General features: G+C 32.4%; 1 protein-coding gene across 1 annotated transcript in view; it reads left to right on the top strand.

The window, feature by feature from the left end:
• The first annotated feature begins 7349 nt into the window (after positions 1–7349).
• Positions 7350–22624, top strand: part of LOC148955424 (uncharacterized) — a 173979-nt gene continuing 158704 nt past the window's right edge. Inside the window, exon 1 of the mRNA XM_089108186.1 lies at positions 7350–7585. Within this exon, the coding sequence (XP_088964312.1) occupies positions 7370–7585 (216 nt within the window). The 5' untranslated portion in view covers positions 7350–7369. The remainder of the gene's footprint in view (positions 7586–22624) is intronic.

Below are 22624 nucleotides of genomic sequence, written 5' to 3'. Positions count from 1 at the left end.
TTTCTTTTTAATGACAGAGTTGTAAATTTTGCACGCCTTATAACTTCTTTTCCTAGGAGGAATGGAAATTACATATTTTTTTGTCAAGTTTACAGTAACTAGTCTTTGAATATATTCTTTAATCCTAGTCTTTTAAATTCTGTTAAATCCTATTTTTTTGTTCATTCTCTTTGACAGTTTTACCAGCAATCACTCGTGCTTGAAGAAAAAGAGACGAGTTTTTTTTTGGCACACAGTCCCCGAAAAGAAGATTTATTTTTTGCATGGTCGTTTGTCTTTTTGCTTAGCCTTTAGTGACTTTTTTGAGTATGTTGCTCTGTTTCATTTATGATTCTTTCTTTCCTTAGTCGCTCTATATTTCCTCGGATAAATAAAAGAAACTATCCGAAGAAGAAGTTTTTAAAAGGAAAGTACAGAGCCATATTAAACTTAAGAAGAGCAGGAAATGAACTCGGATAACAATTCAAACTTCAAACAACCAGAAATTCTAGATTCTCATATGAGCGTCAGGAAGAACCACTTAAGAATTATTCCAATCTCTACAGTGAGCACTATTTCAGGCTATGTTGACGGTGTAAGCAAAAATCTTTTCTTGCATATAGTTTTACCTAGGCTAAATAGCCAAGGTATAGCCAAGTATACTGTCGTAATATACTAGCTTTGTTCTTACAAACCAGTCACTGCTGCTAAAAAAATAATTAAACAACCAGAAATTACTACCAAAGAATAAATGAAACCGAAAACAAATAGAAATTAAAATGAATAATCACGTCAAAAATAAAAAAGGCCTATGCTAATACAGATATAAATCCTAAAAGGAGTAGAAATGAAAACGGATACACAAGTAAAACTTAAAACAAACAAAAACTGCAACTATTTGTCTGCTCCCCTCCAAAAACTGTATCCTTTTTAAAATTTACTGCTTCCTTTGCCTATTGTTGAAAGCTGTATGTGTTCTGAAACAGTGTACTAATATTTTTCAGACATTGACGGTGTTTGTTGAATTGACTCATTATAATAACTACAGACACTATCATTATAATAATAACAGTATAATAATGACAGACATTGACTCATTATTATAACTGAGATGACTGGTAAGTACTAATGAGAATAAACTGAATATCTAATATATAATAATATTTCTTCCTGCAACTCTCAGAAATTCAATATTATGCTTACCAGATTTTTTTATTTGTCAACGTTATTCCTATGTAAAAAAAAATGTTTAGAATATATTTTATTTTCAGTATAGCGCAAATAATGGGAAATACAATATAATATTTACAGTTATAGGGGAAAGAGCTGTAGCCAAAGTCCTGAGGCTATTTTGAATTAAACGGCTATCTCGAATTTTTTTCAGTGTTGAAGGGAGGGGCACATATAATTGGTGTGGAGAGGCTGTTTGTCCTGCGATTAAATTTTCAACATTCACCTAAGCATATGCTGAAATCTTCAACTTAATGCCATCGGCCGTTCCTGAGCTAACAATTAAATAAAAACAACAAGTTTTTTTATTAATCAAAAGTAAGAAGTAACTTTGAAACTTAAAACAAACAGATATTATTCCGTATATTAGGGGAGCTGTAGGCTCAATCCCTTGCTCTTCATGCTAAAGTTTGTCAGTACTTCCAGAAAACTTCTGGTTCTGTATAAACTGCCCTTGTGATTCAGGAGTCGTTCCAAGAGAAACGGGATAAAAAGTTAAACTTGAGCAAAAGTGACGGAACATTAAGAAGGGGCAGCTCCCCTAATATACAGAATAATTTCTGTTCGTTTGTAGTTTTATTGTTGTCCCCAAGGTTCAGTTGAAAAAAACTTGTTTTATTATTAAAAAAATAAATCTGTCTGAATATATTTGTTCGATTCTTTTCAGCCAGTCCCAAGCCTGAGAAAAGACAAGGGTTGAGCGTTGGCCTAGCGAGCTATCCTCGTAAAACAAAGCCCGCTAAAGAAACATTAATAGTAAGCCTCGGATCTAAATCTCTCAATCTGAGGACAACCCAAGCGAGCCCGCGGAAAAGATTTTCGAAGGCGAGAAAACTTTTTACGATCGGCCTCCGTCAAAATCACGTCGGCGATGTCAGCACCGTCAAAAACCGAGAAAGTCGTCCGCGAATGCGATAAGTTTGAACTGGATATATTTGACTTCTCGGAAGCAAGATATAAAGACTGTGGTGAGAAGAAAATTGGTGCTGACTACACGATGTTTAAAGTCTTATACAGCGGAAAAACTGAGAAGCAATATTGGGTCCAAAAGCTACAAGCACCCTGTGCTCAAGGAAACCGGTCAATGGAAGAATTTCATATGCAAGATTTGCTTCTAACCACACTAAAAATTCGTTGATTGTGTGATATGCACCCACAAATGATGCAAATGACGCCATTGGATGATTTCGACAATAACTGTCAATCATTGAGCGATTCGATCCCCCTCCCTGACGGTACCTGTGTTGCAGGAGGCTTTAATGCAAAAGTTGGCCAATACAGGTTCTACTGTCCTGAAGTGACGGGACATCTCGGACTTTGCAACATAAATGAAAATGGGGTTCGACGTCTCAGCTTTGCCATGGGGAACAATTGGTTGATCGTCGGTGCGCTCTTTGAACATAAAACATCCATAATAATAAAAAAAAACAAAAAACACTTGGACATGCCCAGATAGAACCAGCCAAAAATCGAATTGAGCATTTCTCGGTTCGCCATAGATGGCGGACGTGCTTAAAAGACCGTCAAAGTTTCAGAAGTGCCGACGTGGGTTCAGATCATAAACTGGAAATCACCACACTGAAATTGAATCTGAATTGAAGTAATCGGAAACAGAAGAAAACCATATCAAAAGTTTGAAGTAGACAAGCTAAGTGATAAAGGCGTCTGATCTTCATTTTGCATGAAACAGTCCAATAAATTCTAATGTCTCATGATCTTCCAGAAGACGCACAGAAAGCCTGGAAGACGATTCGTAAAAACTACACGGATAAAACCATTGAAAATCGGTTTAGGAAACCGGCTAAGCAACAGTGGATATCCACATAAAACCTAAGATCGCAGAGGAAAGGGCTCCTGATAGACGTGGATGAACAAAAGGAAGGACAGGCTAGTTATTTTGAAGCTCTATTAAATGACCCCCCCCCCCCTCATCTGCATTAATGCCTGATATACCAGAACAACATATCTTCAATGTCTGCATCAGTGATGACAAGCCGATAGCCGATGAGATATTGTGAGCAGGGAGAAAACTGAAAAATGGGAAGGCTCCCGGTACATACCCTGCTTAGGCGGAAACAATCATGTCTAGCTTGAGACAAACCTTGGCCATCTGACCATATTCGAGAAGCTAGTCTGTCTAAAAATTGCCGTGTAGCTATCCATCTGGGTGTCCTTCTTCTCACTCCTGTGGCTGGCCGAGAAGCTCCTTACAGAATAGAGAACAGGAACTATAATCAAACTCTTCAAATAAAGAGATTCAAAAGGATGCAGCAAATACAAAGGCATCAATCTTCTCTCAATCCCAGCAAATCTTTTCTTGACCATAATACTAGGAAGACTCCAAACCACCTTTGATCCCCACTTGCGTAAAGAAAAACATGAATTTCAGTCAAAACAATCCTGTGCCAACCTTATATTTACTCTAAACACGATGCTGGAGAAATCTAATGAATGGAGACAACACTTGTATATACTCTTCATGGACGTGTTTGATTCAGTAGATCGTCAAACCCTGTAGAGAGTCTTTTGATTCTGTGGAATTCTCTAGAAGCTAATCCGCCGGATATTTGCCATGTACGGAGGGATGGAATGCTATGTTATAAACTCTAATGGCAACACGCGCTACTTTAAAGCGATGACTGGCGTCAAGCAAGGCTGTATCTTGCCACCCTTTTTTTCGTTCTAGCTGTAGACTACATATTTAGACAGATAAATGGACATGGAAACCCAATCGCAGAAAAGAATCTCTGGGACGTCAATTTTGCAAATGATGTTGGGCTCATAGAAGCCGACTAGCAAAGCTTTAGGAATTCCTGAACAAACTCACGAAGAAAGCTGAACTACTTGGATTATACATCAACGCTTTATGTCAAATAGAAGTTCACCCATCGGAATCCAACTAGGAAATAAAGACATCAATTAGGTGACAGGCTTCAAGTACTTAGGCAGGACAGTAACTTCCAGTGGCGATTCTAAAAAAGAATTACGCACTATAACTGTCCTAGCCAGTGCAGCATTTCAAAGACTTCTACGGGTCTGTAAATCCACAGTACACTCACAGATGCTGAAACTCAGACTGTTCCAGAGCAATTTTTTGTCTGTTCTGAGCTACTCTATGGATTGCGTAAAGCTAACCGAGAAATATGAGAAACGTCTTACATTGAAAATAACTGTCTTTTCAGTGTCCTAAGGATCAGCTGGAGAGACAATTTTACCAACGATAAAATGCCTACTCGCTCATACCAACCTGAGATCGCTTCCGTTTTGAGGCAAAGAAGATGGCGACACCTTGAAAATATCCTCCGTATACCAGACCATATACTTCCTAAAAGGCTCTTCCACTGGCACCAGAAGTAACCCGTCGCCGAAGAATACCAAAAAGCTCGCTCTGTAGAACGTACGAACGTGACAGATGAGCCCTCTAGACTAGTCTCATCCAAGAGTAGGAGGACATCTACGCAGCAGCCTACTTAAGGAATGATTTGAGGCTACTCGCTGACGCCCTGTGTGCATCTGGAGGAATTAAAGTAAGGTCTAAGGTTTATTTAATTTCTGATATTTTTCAAATAATGCGGGTAATTCCCCCTCCCCCTCCATGGAATTCCCCCTAAAATGCCTCTATGGAAAGCTGCTCCCACGTAAAATCCTCTCCTGCTCTCAATTCCATTCTTGCTGAAAATTCTCTCGGAAAATATACTGCGGGCAATTCCGCCAGGAAAAATCTCCTTAGTCTACTTTCATTTGAAAATAGACATGTTTTATCTAGTTTCTGATCGTTTTCAAATCATGCCAGAAATACCCCTCCATCAAAAATTTCTCCTGGAAATACACCCCCCCCCCCTCCGAGGTAATTTTCCTCCACAAAAAATTCTCGCTCGCATAATATATTCCACGGAACCCCCACCCCGTCACAGAGAAAAACTCAGACGAATCCAACCCCGCTGAAAATTACCCCGGACAATTCTGTACCATTGTACCATTGAAGAATTGTTTGTAGTAATAGCAAAGGTTTGCTCGTGGCGATAGAGATTTCTCCTATAGCGCCACTTATAGCGCTGGAGATTGTGTCAACTAGGCTAGCGCCGCTCTCAATTAATGAGGGAAAATTGTATATGTAGACATACAAATGTGGCTTCTTCTTTCTTGAGCTATCTGGAGATCAGATTCCTTTGGGAGCATTTACCATGGAGACTGGCGAACTAGTTACCTATTATCGGACTAGACTCAGACATATAAGAGAAACAAACACATGTGAAAGGACAAAAGATTTATTTAACTTACATGCTTGGTCGCATTGGAATAATTCGCTTCTATGACAATAACGGTGACCAAAATACAACAAATTCGTCTGAATCTCTCTAGTTCTAAGGTACTAATCCCTTCAAATCCGGATAGGGATTCCAATTAAAAAGGCACATTTTCCCCACTCCCAAACGCAGTTCTTTCGTCCTGCGCTTTAGGGACTGCCTGCCATTGGCTTACGTGGCTCAAGGACGCGACCCCTCGTCCAGTAATACGTCTTAAATATTTTCGATGATTTAGGCGTTCACACGGTTCTTATCGTTTAAACGTCCTTAGAAATATTGTGCGTAGCACTTTTCTTATTGCTCACTGTCTTAGCGAAATCCAAAGACTGCAATTTCTTTCCTTTGCTGATTAAGGGCTTTTTCCTTTTTGAAACTAGATTTAGCTTAATTATAGGAGTCCGAATTAAAGAAGGAACTTTATTTTGGTATTTCAAATATATCGTGTTTTACTCCCGGTACAATTCCCCATGAACATCTGCACATGTAATATTGAGTCGCCAAAGAAGAAGTAAGATGAATAAAAAGAATTTCATATATGAATTCTCCTTCGTATGATGACATTAAAGCTAATGCATTTTGTATATTTGGAACCAGCATAAAATATCAATTCTTTTGAGCTATCTATTGTTACCAAAATTTATCCGTATTAAAATCGTATGAAATGTATAAAGAAAAGCATCTATTGCTATCTGTTTTTATAATTTTGGTTACTAAAAGGCCAAGTACCTCACTATTTACAGTTCGTTATAACGAACTGGTTGAAAGTCATACGCCTTTTTTACAACCACTATGAATATATTGTGTTCTAATTTTGTTCAACATTCCTTCATTATTTTCTGAAAGTTTTATCTTGATATCGCAAGCGTTTCTGGAGGGGTGCTAAAAGCCTTTCTGGAGCGTAAGCCTTTAAGGGTGTTGAAAAGGTTCTGGCTCTCCTCCGATCACTTTTGAATCGAAATTGGAGGCTAGAACTTTCAATTGCCAATTGAATGAGCTCTCTCCAAAATTGCTACGAACACCCCTTTAATATGAAATGACTCTGTGAAAAAAATACATCAAAGGCTTTTGGCTCTATTCTATATATATATATATATATATATATATATATATATATATATATATATATATATATATATATATATATATATATATATGTATACATATATAATATATGCATACATATATAATATATGTATGTATATATATATATATATATATATATATATATATATATATATATATATATATATATATATATATATATATATATATATATATATATATATATATATATATATATATATATATATATATATATATATATATATATATATATATATATATATATATATATATATATATATATATATATATATATATACTGTATACTTATATGTATATATATATATATATATATATATATATATATATATATATATATATATATATATATATATATATATATATATATATATATGTATATGTATATATATATATATATATATATATATATATATATATATATATATATATATATATATATATATATATATATATATATATATATATATATATATATATATATATATATATATATATATATATATATATATATATAAATTTTTACTTATTGCGCAATAAACAAGATCTTGCGACTTTAGCCTTTCATCTTCAAGAAAATACATGGCTAGAAGTATTTCAACAAGATTAGTAAGGAAAGATGAAATGACCTTGACTTTGGTTTTTTGTCTTCTGTTTGCAAAAGACAGATAAGCTTTTTTTTCTTCCTGATAATTCTAACGAAAAAAGCTCTAAAGTAGCCTAGTAAGATTCAGTGTAGTATATTGGATGCCATGATATTTAATCTAGTATTTGTAGCATCAGTTGTGCTATCTGAACTGGATAGAACAACTGCAGACTTAAAAGTCGTTAGTCCTTACCATGACTTAGCTGTACGTTTTGCCCCAAGAATACGCTTTGATCAACAGACAGGCAATGACATTGGCAAATGTCTTCCCGGTAACGCTGAGGATTACTACAAACTCAGGAAAGGAGGCTTCACAGGAAGGGCGAGTATTGTCTTTCTTTACTTTCTCGTTCTGGTGACAAAGACTGAAAGAAAAGTAGTGCCAGCTAGAAAACAATTGCAGATAGTTAAACACATTGAGAAATCAGTTCATCACTTCTTTTTCTAATTTTACAGGAAAAAGAAAAAAGTGAATTTTATAGGAATAGGAAATAGTCTCTACCTAAATTTAAAAATCCTTTGTAGTCAAATTCGTCTGCTCTTTGTTACTGAAGATTCTATGCATCGGTTTTTGATTTAATTTCCATTTAGAAACGGACTTACAAAATTTTTGATGGCAACAGCTTCGATTTTTACTATCGAAGATAAAATCATGTTACGATTAGCTATGGAGGCTGATCCACAAAAGTGATTGAAGAAGGAAAAAATGTTAACGGTGATTTGTAAAATCGTTGAGCCATTAGGAGATTTTTCTTCTTATTCTTTTATATCTTTGCTGAAACTAACTAAAGGCCGTAATCTGTATAACAAGCTCAGTCAAAGAGATATAAAGTATAAGGATTGTTCACCTTTATTTTCAATCAAAACTGACCTATTTTGGACTCGGTACATGCATGCGGAATTCTTTGATTTGGTGGGTTGGATTAACCAATAGGCCAAAGAGCCAATTTGCATAAGACTTATTGAAGTTAATTAGATTTACTATAGAGATGGTAAATTAAAAATGTTTATTAACAATTGTTATATTACCTAATGCAACAACAACTCACAGTTAACATGCGCATTTATAGAACAATGGGCCTCGTACATCGAACCATTGGCTGTATTACAAGCCAATTACTATATTAACTACGTAACATTAAAGCGTGGGCTATACACTATTACAAAAAAAAACTAAAAGAGATCAATTTGTTCTTAGGATTGCAGTTGGAAATAAACACTGATATTTAATAAAAAAAAAACCATAGCAACAGTCAGAATGCACAAGAAGTGCCCAGCCATTTATATTATCATTAATAGTATCCCTAATACGATTACGGTATCGTATTGCTTTCCCAAAGATCATTGTAGCATTCTTCAACAGTAAAGATTTCAAAAGTTGGTGTGGGTGTAGCTGGATGGACAAGCGCTTCCTAGTTAATTTGCTATCTCTTTAGAACAATCCTCAAAAGTGAGTATAATCTGAACTCTGACAAAAGATGGTAGACCCTCCCCCCTCGAGTAGCTACATCCAAGATGTTTCTATAGGTCTGTTTAAATATTGCTTCTTGAAATAAAGTGTGCTGGCTTTGTGACTTTTGCTGATCAGGAACACATCTATTTTGGTTGTAATCCTGAAAAAAAAATTCTCGTTTTTCACGAAGCTTCTTGATATTTTTGCATTTTGAATTTGTTTAGTTTTACTTAGATCAGCCTTTCATGTGTCATCTGTTGATCAGGTTTCTTTTTTACAAAGGAAAAGACTAGAAACATTTAGCCGGCTGTCTGCTCCATCCATGAGTAGTTTTTGAAGCAAATCATCATAAACTCAGAAATTGTGTCATGCAAAACCAAGTTCTATGCTTTTAATCAGTCATTACTGCTTCGAAAAGGCCCATAGAACCAGCTTCACAAAAACTAAGCATAATTGTAAAGACACGCTGATAATAACATCGACTAGGCTGTTGACGGGAAAGATAGGACAATTAATTGGCTATGCCATCACCCCACATTCTCCGAGATGAATTAGACATGAATCGTTATTTATTACTTAGTAACCCCTATAACATTGGAAATAGTTGACATTTTAACCGCATGATAATTACCTTTTATCTAAGATTTAATGTATTTAGGTAAGTTGTAATTTTATTGAAATAATTGAGTCGTTAATTCATTGGTCGTTCTGAAGAATCCAAATTTACTACTGTTGACGCCTTAAAAAAAGAAAGAAGTAATTTCACCTAGCAATGGAAAAATCAAAGATTATAATTGAAAGATCATCAAATTTATCTCTAAGCCTGTAAAAGTGTACATTCATTTCCTTTTTGTCAGTAGGGTAAGAGGTACCATTTCTATAGAAGCTATAGCAATTTGAAATATCATATGGAATTTGCTTGAAGCTATAGCAATTTGAAATATCATATGGAATTTGCTTGAAGCTATAGCAATTTGAAATATCATATGGAATTTGCTTGAAGCTATAGCAATTTGAAATATCATATGGAATTTGCTTGAAGCTATAGCAATTCTACAGGGTCATTACACCTTTGCCAAGAGATTTACGCAATTAATTAAACCTGTATTATAAAACCCGCGCGTCTTGTTTCAAGTTTTAACGGACAAGTTTTTGAAAAGCAGAAAGTTTTTTTTTTCTTGTTTTGCATTTGCAAAAAAGGGGTAATTAGTGAGTGGAAAATTTTTTAATGCTTTTACAATCGGAGATCTTTGATTAACCTTTGCAAAAAAAAAGGGTAATGGGATTTGTGAATTGGAGGAGATGGCATGATTATGTACTGTATAATACACAAGTGATGTTTTGGAGCGTATTGTCAATTTAACGAGAAATGACTGAACAGTTTTTTGAGGGAGATGGGTTGAATGGATGGTTGAGTTGCATGAGAGTTCAGTTAAAGGGGGTACAGTTACACGGGGGTTTCGGTTATACAGGGGTTCAGTTACAAGGGGGTTCAGTTGCACGGGGGTTGAGTTAAATTGGGATTGAGTTCCACGAGAGTAGTGCTTTGTCGTGGTTTTTCTTGTTTAGCATTTGCAAAAAAGGGGTAATTAGTGAGTGGAAAATTTTTTAATGCTTTTACAATCGAAGATGTTTGATTAACCTTTGCAAAAAAAAGGGGTAATGGGATTTGTGAATTCGAGGAGATGCCATGATTATGTACTGTATAATACACAAGTGATGTTTTGGAGCGTATTGTCAATTTAACGAGAAATGACTGAAAAGTGTTCTGAGGGAGATGGGTTGCATGGAGGGTTTAGTTGCATGAGAGTTCAGTTAAAGGGGGTACAGTTACACGGGGGTTTCGGTTATACAGGGGTTCAGTTACAAGGGGGTTCAGTTGCACGGGGTTGAGTTAAATGGGGATTGAGTTCCACGAGAGTAGTGCTTTGTCGTGGTTTAGCTTGTCACAGTTTTAAAAGAGCTTTACGGGGATTGAGAGACTCAGTTGCCGGATTCCATGTGGTTTTTCTTTACTTGGTGGTCATTAAAAACTAAATTTTGTGTTAAATAAGTATTTTTTGTATCTTTTAAAAGAGCTTTCCGGGGATTGAGAGACTCAGTTGCCTGATTCCATGTGATTTTTATTTAATTGTTGTTCATTAAAAAATAAATTTTTTGTTTAAAAAGTAGTTTTTGTATATTTTAAAAGAGCTTTAAGGGGTTTGAGAGACTCAGTTGCCTGATTCCGTGTGGTTTTTCTTTACTTGGTGGTCATTAAAAATGAAATTTTTGTGTTAAATAAGTAGTTTTGTATCTTTTAAAAGAGCTTTAAGGGGTTTGAGAGACTCAGTTGCCTGATTCCGTGTAGTTTTTCTTTACTTGGTGGTCATTTGTTGTATCTTTTAAAAGAGCTTTACAGGGTTTGAGAGACTCAGCTGCCTAATTCCGTGTGGTTTTTATTTACTTGGTGGTCATTAAAAATGATATTTTGTTGTTAAATAATTAGTTTTTGTATATTTTAAAAGAGCGTTAAGTGGATTGAGAGACTCAGTTGCCTGATTCCATGTGGTTTTTCTTTACTTGGTTGTCATTAAAAACGAAATTTTTGTGTTATATAAGTAGTTTTTGTATCTTTTAAAAGAGCTTTAACGGGGATTGAGAGACTCAGTTGCCGGATTCCGTGTGGATTTTATTTACTTGGTGGTCATTAAAAACTAAATTTTGTGTTAAATAAGTAGTTTTTGTATATTTTAAAAGAGCTTTAAGGGGATTGAGAGACTCAGTTGCCGGATTCCGTGTGGTTTTTCTTTACTTGGTGGTCATTAAAAAAGAAATTTTTGTGTTAAATAAGTAGTTTTTGTATCTTTTAAAATAGCTTTACGGGGTTTGAGAGAATCAGTTGCCTGATTACGTGTGGTTTTTCTTTAATTGGTGTTCATTAAAAAATAAATTTTAGTTGTAAATAAGTAGTTATTGTATCTTTTAAAATATATTTAAGGGGTTTGATAGACTCTGTTGACTGATTCCGTGTGTTTTTTATTCTTTTCAGTAAAGACACTCGATATCGTAAAATTGTTTAATTAAAAATTTTTTAGAACTTCGAAATTTTTCAAGTTTATTTATTTTTTTCTTTTTGTACATAACTTAAAATGTCAAAATATGCTTATAGTTCTAAAAATTGCGCTCTGTGATTGGTCAGAAACACGATTTAACTTTTCCACTGGTATTATATGACCGGATATTGAGACTACCTAATCTATTGCAAGTATTAAATCAGTTTTTTTTACGCAATGGAACGATAAACACATAAGTCATATCTTTAAAAAAAGTGAAGATGGAGCATTTTAATAAAGTGTGTTTACATAACAAGGTTATTTTAGCATTGAATGCTGACAAAGAGAAGTATTTAAACTTTGAAACAAGTACAGGTGGTAGCACTATTGGAAATGTATGCATGCATTGTCATGACAGTAAGGAATTAAATTTCTTTGGAATACCGAAAAATTCAACTCTTATGTTGATGGTTATGCGAGATTGAGATCTGCAGAGATGATTGCACTCAAAGAGAATGCCAACATAAAGATAATCGTTGATGATAGAGGACAACTCCTTGCTACTGTTGCAAGTAACACATTACCTACTGATACATCCAATCGTCACCTTTCGGGTATTAGCATTCGACGGAAGATCAATAAAAGAAAGGCCTACTATTCTACTAATATCGTAAACCATATCTTGTCTACATGCCGAACCTGTTACCTGTGTAAAAATAATGTGATAATAGACAGTGAAATTGCGAGAAAAATAAAAAGGGCATTGTCAGGAAATATCACTATGGAATATAAAGATGAATTGATGAAAAAAAAAGCACCACCAAACGTTACTGTCATTGATCAAACAGTCATTGAACAAAATAAGACCAAAGACGAAAAGCATATTGAGCCTGTTGATGAGACACCAGTAAAAATTGTGTATGACTCAAAATGGAATGATGATTATTCTACTGATTACGAACTAAGAGAAGACAATAGCTATAATATCAAGAGAGAACATTGTGAACTATTTTATGGAACAGATTCAAAATGTCCAAAGTTAATCATTGATATTAATGATGTATCATAATATATTTTTTGTATTAATATTCTACATAGCATTATTTCATTAAAAATATATTATGTATTACATTGTTATGTGTTCATTATTTTTAGAGTAAGTAAGCATATCAAACCTTTAGAATGTCTAATAAAACGTCGGAGATGTAAGAAAAGGAATTTGCATACATCTATTGTCAGACACATGGGAACAAATTCTTTCTTGAATTTGCCTCCTGGATAAATAAAAAAAGACATTTCATTCAAGAAATTATGACGAAACTCTAAGTAAGCAACAAACTCTTTCTTGAAGTTACCTCATGTATACTCTATGCAGAAATTTCATTTAAGAAATTATCAAAAATTGTAAGTAAGTAGCAAATTCTTTCAAAAATATGCTAATAGGTTTAAGCAATAAACATCTTTAAGCTAAATCCGTCTTTATTCTTTAGAATAGTTTTATTTATTTAATTAAATTATGAAAAAATTGTAAGTAAGTATCAGTAGCTTTCTTGAATTCGCTTCCTGGACACAATACAGATATTTAATTCAAGAAATCATAATAAAATCACAAGTAAGTAATAATGTCTTTATTGTTTTCACCTATTGGATACACAATACTGAAATTTCATTCAAGAAATTATGAAGGAATTGTAAATAGGTAACACACTCATGTTACCTCATGGATACACAATGCAGAAATTTCATTTAAGAAATTATAAAAAATTTTAAGTAAGTAGCAAATTCTTTCTTGAATTCGCCTCCTGGCTAAATAAAAAAGACAATTCATTTAAGAAATTAGGAAAAAACTGCAAGTAAGTAGCAAATTCTCTCTTGAATTCACCTGCTGGATAAACAAAAAAGACATTTCGTTAGAGAAATTATGACAAAATTTCAAGTAAGTAACAAACTCTTCATTGTTTTCATGAATTAGATACACGATGTAGAAATTTAATTCAAGAAATTAAGAAAAAATTCTCAGTAAGTAACAATTTCTTTCTTGAAGTCAACTCTTGGATACACAATACGGAAATTTCATTTAAGAAATTATGAAAAAAAACAATTTCTTTCTTGAAGTCAACTCTTGGATACACTATACGGAAATTTCATTCAAAAAATTATGAAAATATTTGTAAGTAAGTAACAAACTCTTTTTGTTTTCACCTTTTGGATATACAGTACAGATACTTCATTCAAGAAATTATGAAAAAATCGCAAGTAAGTAACTTTTTTTCTCTTTATCAAAAACAATTTTCACTTAGCTACACGGTGTAGAAATTTAATTCAAGAAATTAGGAAAAAATTCTCAGTAAGTAACAATTTCTTTCTTGAAGTCAACTCATGGATATACAATACGGAAATTTCATTCAAGAATTTCATGACTTAGATACACGATGTAGAAATTTGATTCAAGAAATTATGAAAAAATTCTCAGTAAGTAACTATTTCTTTCTTGAAGTCAACTCTTGGATACACAATACGGAAATTTCATTCAAGAAATTTTGAATATATTTGTAAGTAAGTAACAAACTCTTTATTGATTTCACCTCTTGGAAATACAGCACAGATACTTCATTCAAGAAATTATGAAAAAATCGCAAGTAAGTAACTTTTTTTTCTCTTTATCACAAACAATTTTCACTTAGCTAAATGATGTAAAATTTAATTCAAGAAATTATTGAAAAATTCTCAGTAAGTAACAATTTCTTTCTTGAAGTCAACTCTTGGATACGCAATACGGAAATTTCATTCAAGAAATTATGAAAAAATTGTAACTAAGTAGCAAATTCTTTCTTGAATTTACCTGTTAGACAAACAAAAAAGACATTTCGTTCAAGAAATTATGACAAAATTCTAAGTAAGTAACAAACTCTTTATTGTTTTCACAAGTTAGATATACGACGTAGAAATTAAATTCAAGAAATTATGAAAAAATTCTCAGTCTAAGTAGCAAATTCTTTCTTGAATTCACCTGTTGGATAAAAAAAAAACATTTCGTTCAAGAAATTATGACAAAATTCTAAGTAAGTAACAAACCTTATTGTTTTCACGAGTTTGATATACGACGTAGAAATTAAATTCAAGAAATTATGAAAAAATTCTCAGTATAAGTAGCAAATTCTTTCTTGAATTCACCTGTTGGATAAACAAAAAAACAAAAAAGACATTTCGTTCAAGAAATTATGACAAAATTCTAAGTAAGTAACAAACTTTATTGTTTTCACGAGTTAGATATACGATGTAGAAATTAAATTCATGAAATTATGAAAAATTCTCAGTAAGTAACTATTTCTTTCTTGAAGTCAACTCTTGGATACACAATACGGAAATTTAATTCAATAAATTATGAAAATATTTGTAAGTAATTAAAAAACTATTTATTAATTTAAACTCATTGATATAAATTAAAGATAATTAATTAAAGAAATTATGAAAAAATCGCAAGTAAGTAGCTTTTTTTCTCTTTATCACAAACACTTTTCACTTAGCTACACAATTTATAAATTTAATTCACGAAATTATTAAAAATTTCTCAGTAAGTAGCAATTTCTTTCTTGAAGTCAACTCTTGCAGACACACCATACAGAATGGTTATTCAATAAATTGTAAAAAATATATGTAAATACGTAACAAGCTCTTTATTGATTTCACCTCTTGAATATACAGTAAAGATACTTCATTCAAGAAACGTGATTAAACACGTTTTGAAACTACATGCTATTTGTATGCCTTTCCTTGGCAGCTTTCCAAACGAGCGGGGGTTCCCCACTGGTTCCTACACATTGCAAAAAAGTGAGCAGTACGAAAACTCCACGTTTTCAACCAGACTGGTTTATTAGGGACCGATAAGGAGAGATGCAAATTCAACATAGCTTTCTTTCATTTTTTAAGGTTAATTTAGACGAGGTTACGTGCGCGCAAGTAACCTCGTCTAAATGAACCTTAAAAAATGAAATAAAGCTATGTCGACTTTGCATATCTCTCCTGATTGGTCCCTAAAAAACCAGTCTGGTTGAAAACGTGGAGTTTTCGTACTGCTCACTTTTTTGCAATGTGTAGGAACCAGTGGGGAATCCCCGATCGTTTGGAAAGGTGCCAAGGAAAGGCATACAAATAGCATGTAGTTTCAAAACGTGTTTAATCACGTTTCTTGAATGAAGTATCTGTACTGTATATTCAAGAGGTGAAATCAATAAAGAGCTTGTTACTTACTTACAAATATTTTTTATAATTTCTTGAATGAAATTTCCGTCTTGTGTGTATCCAAGAGTTGACTTCAAGAAAGAAATTGTTACTTACTGAGAATTTTTTCATAATTTACTGAATTAATTTTCAATATTGTGTAGCTAAGTGAAAATTGTTTGTGATAAAGAGAAAAAAAAGCTACTTACTTGCGATTTTTTCATAATTTCTTGAATGAAGTATCTGTGCTGTATATCTAATAGGTGAAATTAATAAAGAGTGTGTTACTTACTTACAAATATTTTCATAATTTCTTGAATGAAATTTCCGTATTGTGTATCCAAGAGTTGACTTCATGAAAGAAATGGTTACTTAATGAGAATTTTTTCATAATTTCATGAATTTAATTTCTACATCGTATATCTAACTCGTGAAAACAATAAAGTTTGTTACTTACTTAGAATTTTTTCATAATTTCTTGAACGAAATGTCTTTTTTTTTTTTTTGTTTATCCATCAGGTGAATTCAAGAAAGAATTTGCTACTTAGACTGAGAATTTTTTCATAATTCCTTGAATTTAATTTCTACGTCGTATATCTAAATTGTGAAAACAATAAAGTTTGTTACTTACTGAGAATTTTGTCTTAATTTCTTGAACTAAATGTTTTTTTTGTTTATCCAACAGGTGAATTCAAGAAAGAATTTGCTACTTAGACTAAGAATTTTTTCATAATTTCTTGAATTTAATTTCTACGTCGTATATCTAACTCGTGAAAACAATAAAGAGTTTGTTACTTACTTAGAATTTTGTCATAATTTCTTGAACGAAATGTCTTTTTTGTTTGTCTAACAGGTAAATTCAAGAAAGAATTTGCTACTTAGTTAAAATTTTTTCATAATTTATTTAATTAAATTTCCGTATTGCGTATCCAAGAGTTGACTTCAAGAAAGAAATTGTTACTTACTGAGAATTTTTCAATAATTTCTTGAATTAAATTTATACATCATTTAGCTAAGTGAAAATTGTTCGTGATATAGAGAAAAAAAGTTACTTACTTGCGATTTTTTCATAATTTCTTGAATGAAGTATGTGTACTGTATACCCAAGAGGTGAAATCAATAAAGAGTTTGTTACTTACTTACAAATATTTTCATAATTTCTTGAATGAAATTTCCGTATTGTGTATCCAAGAGATGACTTCAAGAAAGAAATAGTTACTTACTGAGAATTTTTTCATAATTTCTTGAATCAAATTTCTACATCGTGTATCTAAGTCATGAAATTCTTTAATGAAATTTCCGTATTGTGTATCCATGAGTTGACTTCAAGAAAGAAATTGTTACTTACTGAGAATTTTTTCCTAATTTCTTGAATTAAATTTCTACATCGTGTAGCTAAGTGAAAATTGTTTTTGATAAAGAGAAAAAAAGTTACTTACTTGCGATTTTTTCATAATTTCTTGAATGAAGTATCTGTACGGTATATCCAAAAGGTGAAAACAAAAAGAGTTTGTTACTTACTTACAAATATTTTCATAATTTCTTGAATGAAATTTCCGTATTGTGTATCCAATAGTTGACTTCAATAAAAAAATTGTTTTTTTTCATAATTTCTTAAATGAAATTTCCGTATTGTGTCTCCAAGAGTTGACTTCAAGAAAGAAATTTTTACTTACTGAGAATTTTTTCATAATTTATTGAATTAAATTTCTACATCGTGTATCTAAGTCATGAAAACAATAAAGAGTTTGTTACTTACTTGGAATTTTGTCATAATTTCTCGAACGAAATGTCTTTTTTGTTTATCCAGCAGGTGAATTCAAGAAAGAATTTGCTACTTACTTACAATTTTTTCACAATTTCTTTAATGAACTGTCTTTTTTATTTACCCAGGAGGCGAATTCAAGAAAGAATTTGCTACTTACTTAAAATTTTTGATAATTTCTTAAATGAAATTTCTGCATTGTGTATCCATGAGGTAACATGAGTGTGTTACCTATTTACAATTCCTTCATAATTTCTTGAATGAAATTTCACTATTGTGTATCCAATAGGAGAAAACAATAAAGACTTTATTACTTACTTGCGATTTTATTATGATTTCTAGAATTAAATATCTGTATTGTGTCCAGGAAGCGAATTCAAGAAAGCTATTGTTACTTTCTTACAATTTCTTCATAATTTAATGAAATGAATAAAGCTATTCTAAAGAATAAAGACGGGTTAAGCTTAAAGATATTTATTGCTTAAACGTATTAACATATTTTTGAAAAAATTTGCTACTTACTTACAATTTTTGATAATTTCTTAAATGAAATTTCTGCATTGTGTATCCATGATGTAGCTTCAGGAAAGAGTTTGTTGCTTACTTAGAGTTTCGTCATAATTTCTTGACTGAAATGTCTTTTTTTTTATTTATCCAGGAGGCGAATTCAAGAAAGAATTTGTTCCCATGTGTCTGACAATAGATGTATGTAAATTCCTTTTCTTACATCTCCGACGTTTGATTAGACATTCTAAGCGTTTGATATGCTAGCTTACTCTAAAAATAATGAACACATAACAATGTAATGCATAATATATTTTTAATGAAATAATGCTATGTAGAATATTAATACAAAAAATATATTATGATACATTATTAATATCAATGATTAACTTTGGACATTTTGAATCTGTTCCATAAAATAGTTCACCATGTTCTCTCTTGATATTATAGCTATTGTCTTCTCTTAGTTCGTAATCAGTAGAATAATCATTATTCCATTTTGAGTCATACACAATTTTTACTGGTTTCTCATCAACAGGCTCAATATGCTTTTCGTCTTTGGTATTATTTGGTTCAATGACTGTTTGATCAATGGCAGTAACGTTTGCTGGTGCTTTGTTTTTCATCGATCCATCTTTATATTCCATCGTGATATTTTCTGACAATGCCCTTTTTATTTTTCTGGCAATTTCACTGTCTATTATCACATTATTTTTACACAGGTAACAGTTTCGGCACGTAGACAAGATATGGTTTACGATATTAGTAGAGGAGTAGGCCTTTCTTTTATTGATCTTCCGTTGAATGCTAGTACCCGAAAGGTGACGATTGGATGTATCAGTAGGTAATGTGTTACCTGCAACAGTAGCAAGGAGTTGTCCTCTATCATCAATGATTATTTTTATGTTGGCATTCTCTTTGAGTGCAATCATCTCTGGAGATCTCAATCTCGCATAACCACCAACATAAGAGTTGAATTTTTTCGGTATTCCAAAGAAATTTAATTCCTTACTGTCATGACACTGCATGAATACATTTCAAATAGTGCTACCACCTGTACTTTTTTCAAAGTTTAAATACTTCTCTTTTTCATCATTAAATGATACAATAAACTTTTTATGTAAACACACTTTATTAAAATGCTCCATCTTCACTTTTTTTAAAGATATGACTTATGTGTTTATCGTTCCACTGCGTAAAAAATACTGATTTAATACATGCAATAGATTAGGTAGTGTCAATAACCGGTCATAGAATACCAGTGGAAAAGTCAAATCGTGTCTCTGACCAATCACAGAGCGCAATTGTTAGAACTGTAAGCATATTTTGACATTTTAAGTTATGTACAAAAAGAAAAAAAGAAATAAAGTTTAAAAATTTCGAAGTTTTAAAAAAGTTCGAATAAGAAACTTTTACGAAATTAAGTGTCTTTACTTAAAAGAAGAAAAACCAAACGAAATAAGGTAACAGAATCTCTCAAACCCCCGTCAAGATCTTTTAAAATATACAAGAACTACTTCTTTAGAGCACATAGTTAGTTTTCAATGAACACCAACACGAGACAAACCACACGGACTCAGGCACCAGAGTCTCTCAAACCCTGTAAAGATATTTTAAAAGATACAAAAACTAATTAATTAAAAAAAAAATTTCGTTTTTAATGAACACCAAGTAAAGAAAAACCACACGGAATCAGGCAACTGAGTCTCTCAATCCCCGTAAAGCTCTTTTAAAAGATACAAAAACTACTTATTTAACACAAAAATTTCGTTTTTAAGGACCACCAAGTAAAGAAAAACACACGGAATCAGGCAACTGAGTCTCTCAAACCCCTCAAAGCTCTTTTAAAAGATACAAAAACTACTTATTTAACACAAAAATTTCATTTTTAATGACAACCAAGTAAAGAAAAACCACACGGAATCCGGCAACTGAGTCTCTCAATTCCCGTAAAGCTCTTTTAAAAGATAAAAAAACTACTTATTTAAAACAAAAATTTTATTTTTAATGACCACCAAGTAAAGAAAAACCACTCGGAATCCGGCAACTGAGTCTCTCAATCCCATTAAAGCTCTTTTAAAAGATACAAAAACTACTTATTTAAAACAAAAATTTCGATTTTAATGACAATCAAGAAAAGAAAAACCAATCGGAGTCAGGAAACTGAGTCTCTCAATTCCCTTAAAGCTATTTTAAAATATACAAAACTACTTATTTAACACAAAAATTTCGTTTTTAATGACCATCAAGTAAAGAAAAACCACATGGAATCAGGCAACTGAGTCTCTCAAACCCCTTAAAGCTCTTTTAAAAGATAAAAAAACTACTTATTTAACAAAAAAACTTCTTTTTTAATTAACACCAACTAAATTAAAACCACACTTAATAATGAAAATTAGTAAAAAAATCAAATTAACGCTATTTTAAATTATAAAATAAATAATGAGTTAAAAAACAAATTTATTTTTTTATGACCAACACGTAAACAAAAACCACATAGAATCAGGCAACTGAGTCTCTCAAACCCCTTACAGCTCTTTTAAAAGATACAAAACTACTGATTTAACACAAAAATTTAGTTTTTAATGACCACCAAGTAAAGAAAAACCACAAGGAATTAGGCAACTGAGTCTCTCAAACCCTGTAAAGCTCTTTTAAAAGATACAACAAATGACCACCAAGTAAAGATAAACTACACGGAATCAGGCAACTGAGTCTCTCAAACCCCTTAAAGCTCTTTTAAAAGATACAAAAACTACTTATTTAACACAACAATTTCATTTTTAATGACCACCAAGTAAAGAAAAACCACACGGAATCCGGCAACTGAGTCTCTCAATCCCCGTAAAGCTCTTTTAAAAGATACAAAAACTACTTATTTAACACAAAAATTTCGTTTTTAATGACCACCAAGTAAAGAAAAACTACTCGCAATCCGTCAACTGAGTCTCTCAAACCCCTTAATGATCTTTTAAAAGATACAAAAACTACTTATTTCACACAAAAATTTCGTTTTTAATAACCACCAAGTAAAGAACAACCACACGGAATCTGGCAACTGAGTCTCTCAATCCCCGTAGAGCTCTTTTAAAACTGTGACAAGCTAAACCACGACACAGCACTACTCTCGTGGAACTCAATCCCCATTTAACTCAACCCCGTGCAACTGAACCCCCTTGTAACTGAACCCCCTTTAACTGAACTCTCATGCAACTCAACCTTCCATGCAACCCATCTCCCTCAAAACACTTTTCAGTCATTTCTCGTTAAATTGACAATACGCTCCAAAACATCACTTGTGTATTATACAGTACATAATCATGGCATCTCCTCCAATTCGCAAATCCCATTACCCCTTTTTACGCAAAGGTTAATCAAACATCTCCGATTGTAAAAGCATTAAAAAATTTTCCACTCACTAATTACCCCTTTTTTGCAAATGCTAAACAAGAAAAACCACGACAAAGCACTACTCTCGTGGAACTCAATCCCCATTTAACTCAACCCCCGTGCCACTGAACCCCCTTGTAACTGAACCCCTGTATAACCGAAACCCCCGTGTAACTGTATCCCCTTTAACTGAACTCGCATGCAACTCAACCCTCCATGCAACCCATCTCCCTCAAAAAGCTTTTCAGTCATTTTCTCGTTAAATTGACAATACGCTCCAAAACATCACTTGTGTATTATACAGTACATAATCATGGCATCTCCTCCAATTCACAAATCCCATTACCCCTTTTTTTTGCAAAGGTTAATCAAAGATCTCCGATTGTATAAGCATTAAAAAATTTTCCACTCACTAATTACCCCTTTTTTGCAAATGCTAAACAAGGAAAAAAAACTGTCTGCTTTTCAAAAACTTGTCCGTTAAAACTCGAAACAAGACGCGCGGGTTTTATAATACAGGTTTAATTTATTGCGTAAATCTCTTGGCAAAGAGTGTAATGCCCCTGTAGAATTGCTATAGCTTCAAGCAAATTCCATATGATATTTCAAATTGCTATAGCTTCAAGCAAATTCCATATGATATTTCAAATTGCTATAGCTTCAAGCAAATTCCATATGATATTTCAAATTGCTATAGCTTAAAGCAAATTCCATATGATATTTCAAATTGCTATAGCTTCTATAGAAATGGTACCTCTTACCCTACTTTTGTCTTAGAAATTTTAAGAACAGACGATGCTTCCTGCAATTAATTAAAAAAAAACTTTCCGAAAAATAAGTTTTTCAAAGAAAAGGCAGTTTTAAACTTAAGCTCAGCAGATAAAAATAACTTTTAAAATTCAAACTCAAAACGACCAGAAATTACCATTAAAGAATAAATGAAACCCAAAACGAACAGTAATTAAATAAACAATCATAGCAAAAACATACAAC

The sequence above is a fragment of the Artemia sp. Qi Xiang Cuo genome, chromosome 2 (genome assembly GCF_049724085.1).
Source record: "Artemia sp. Qi Xiang Cuo chromosome 2, ASM4972408v1, whole genome shotgun sequence".
NCBI classification, from domain to species: domain Eukaryota; kingdom Metazoa; phylum Arthropoda; class Branchiopoda; order Anostraca; family Artemiidae; genus Artemia; species Artemia sp. Qi Xiang Cuo.
This window is presented reverse-complemented; position numbering and strand designations above follow the sequence as displayed.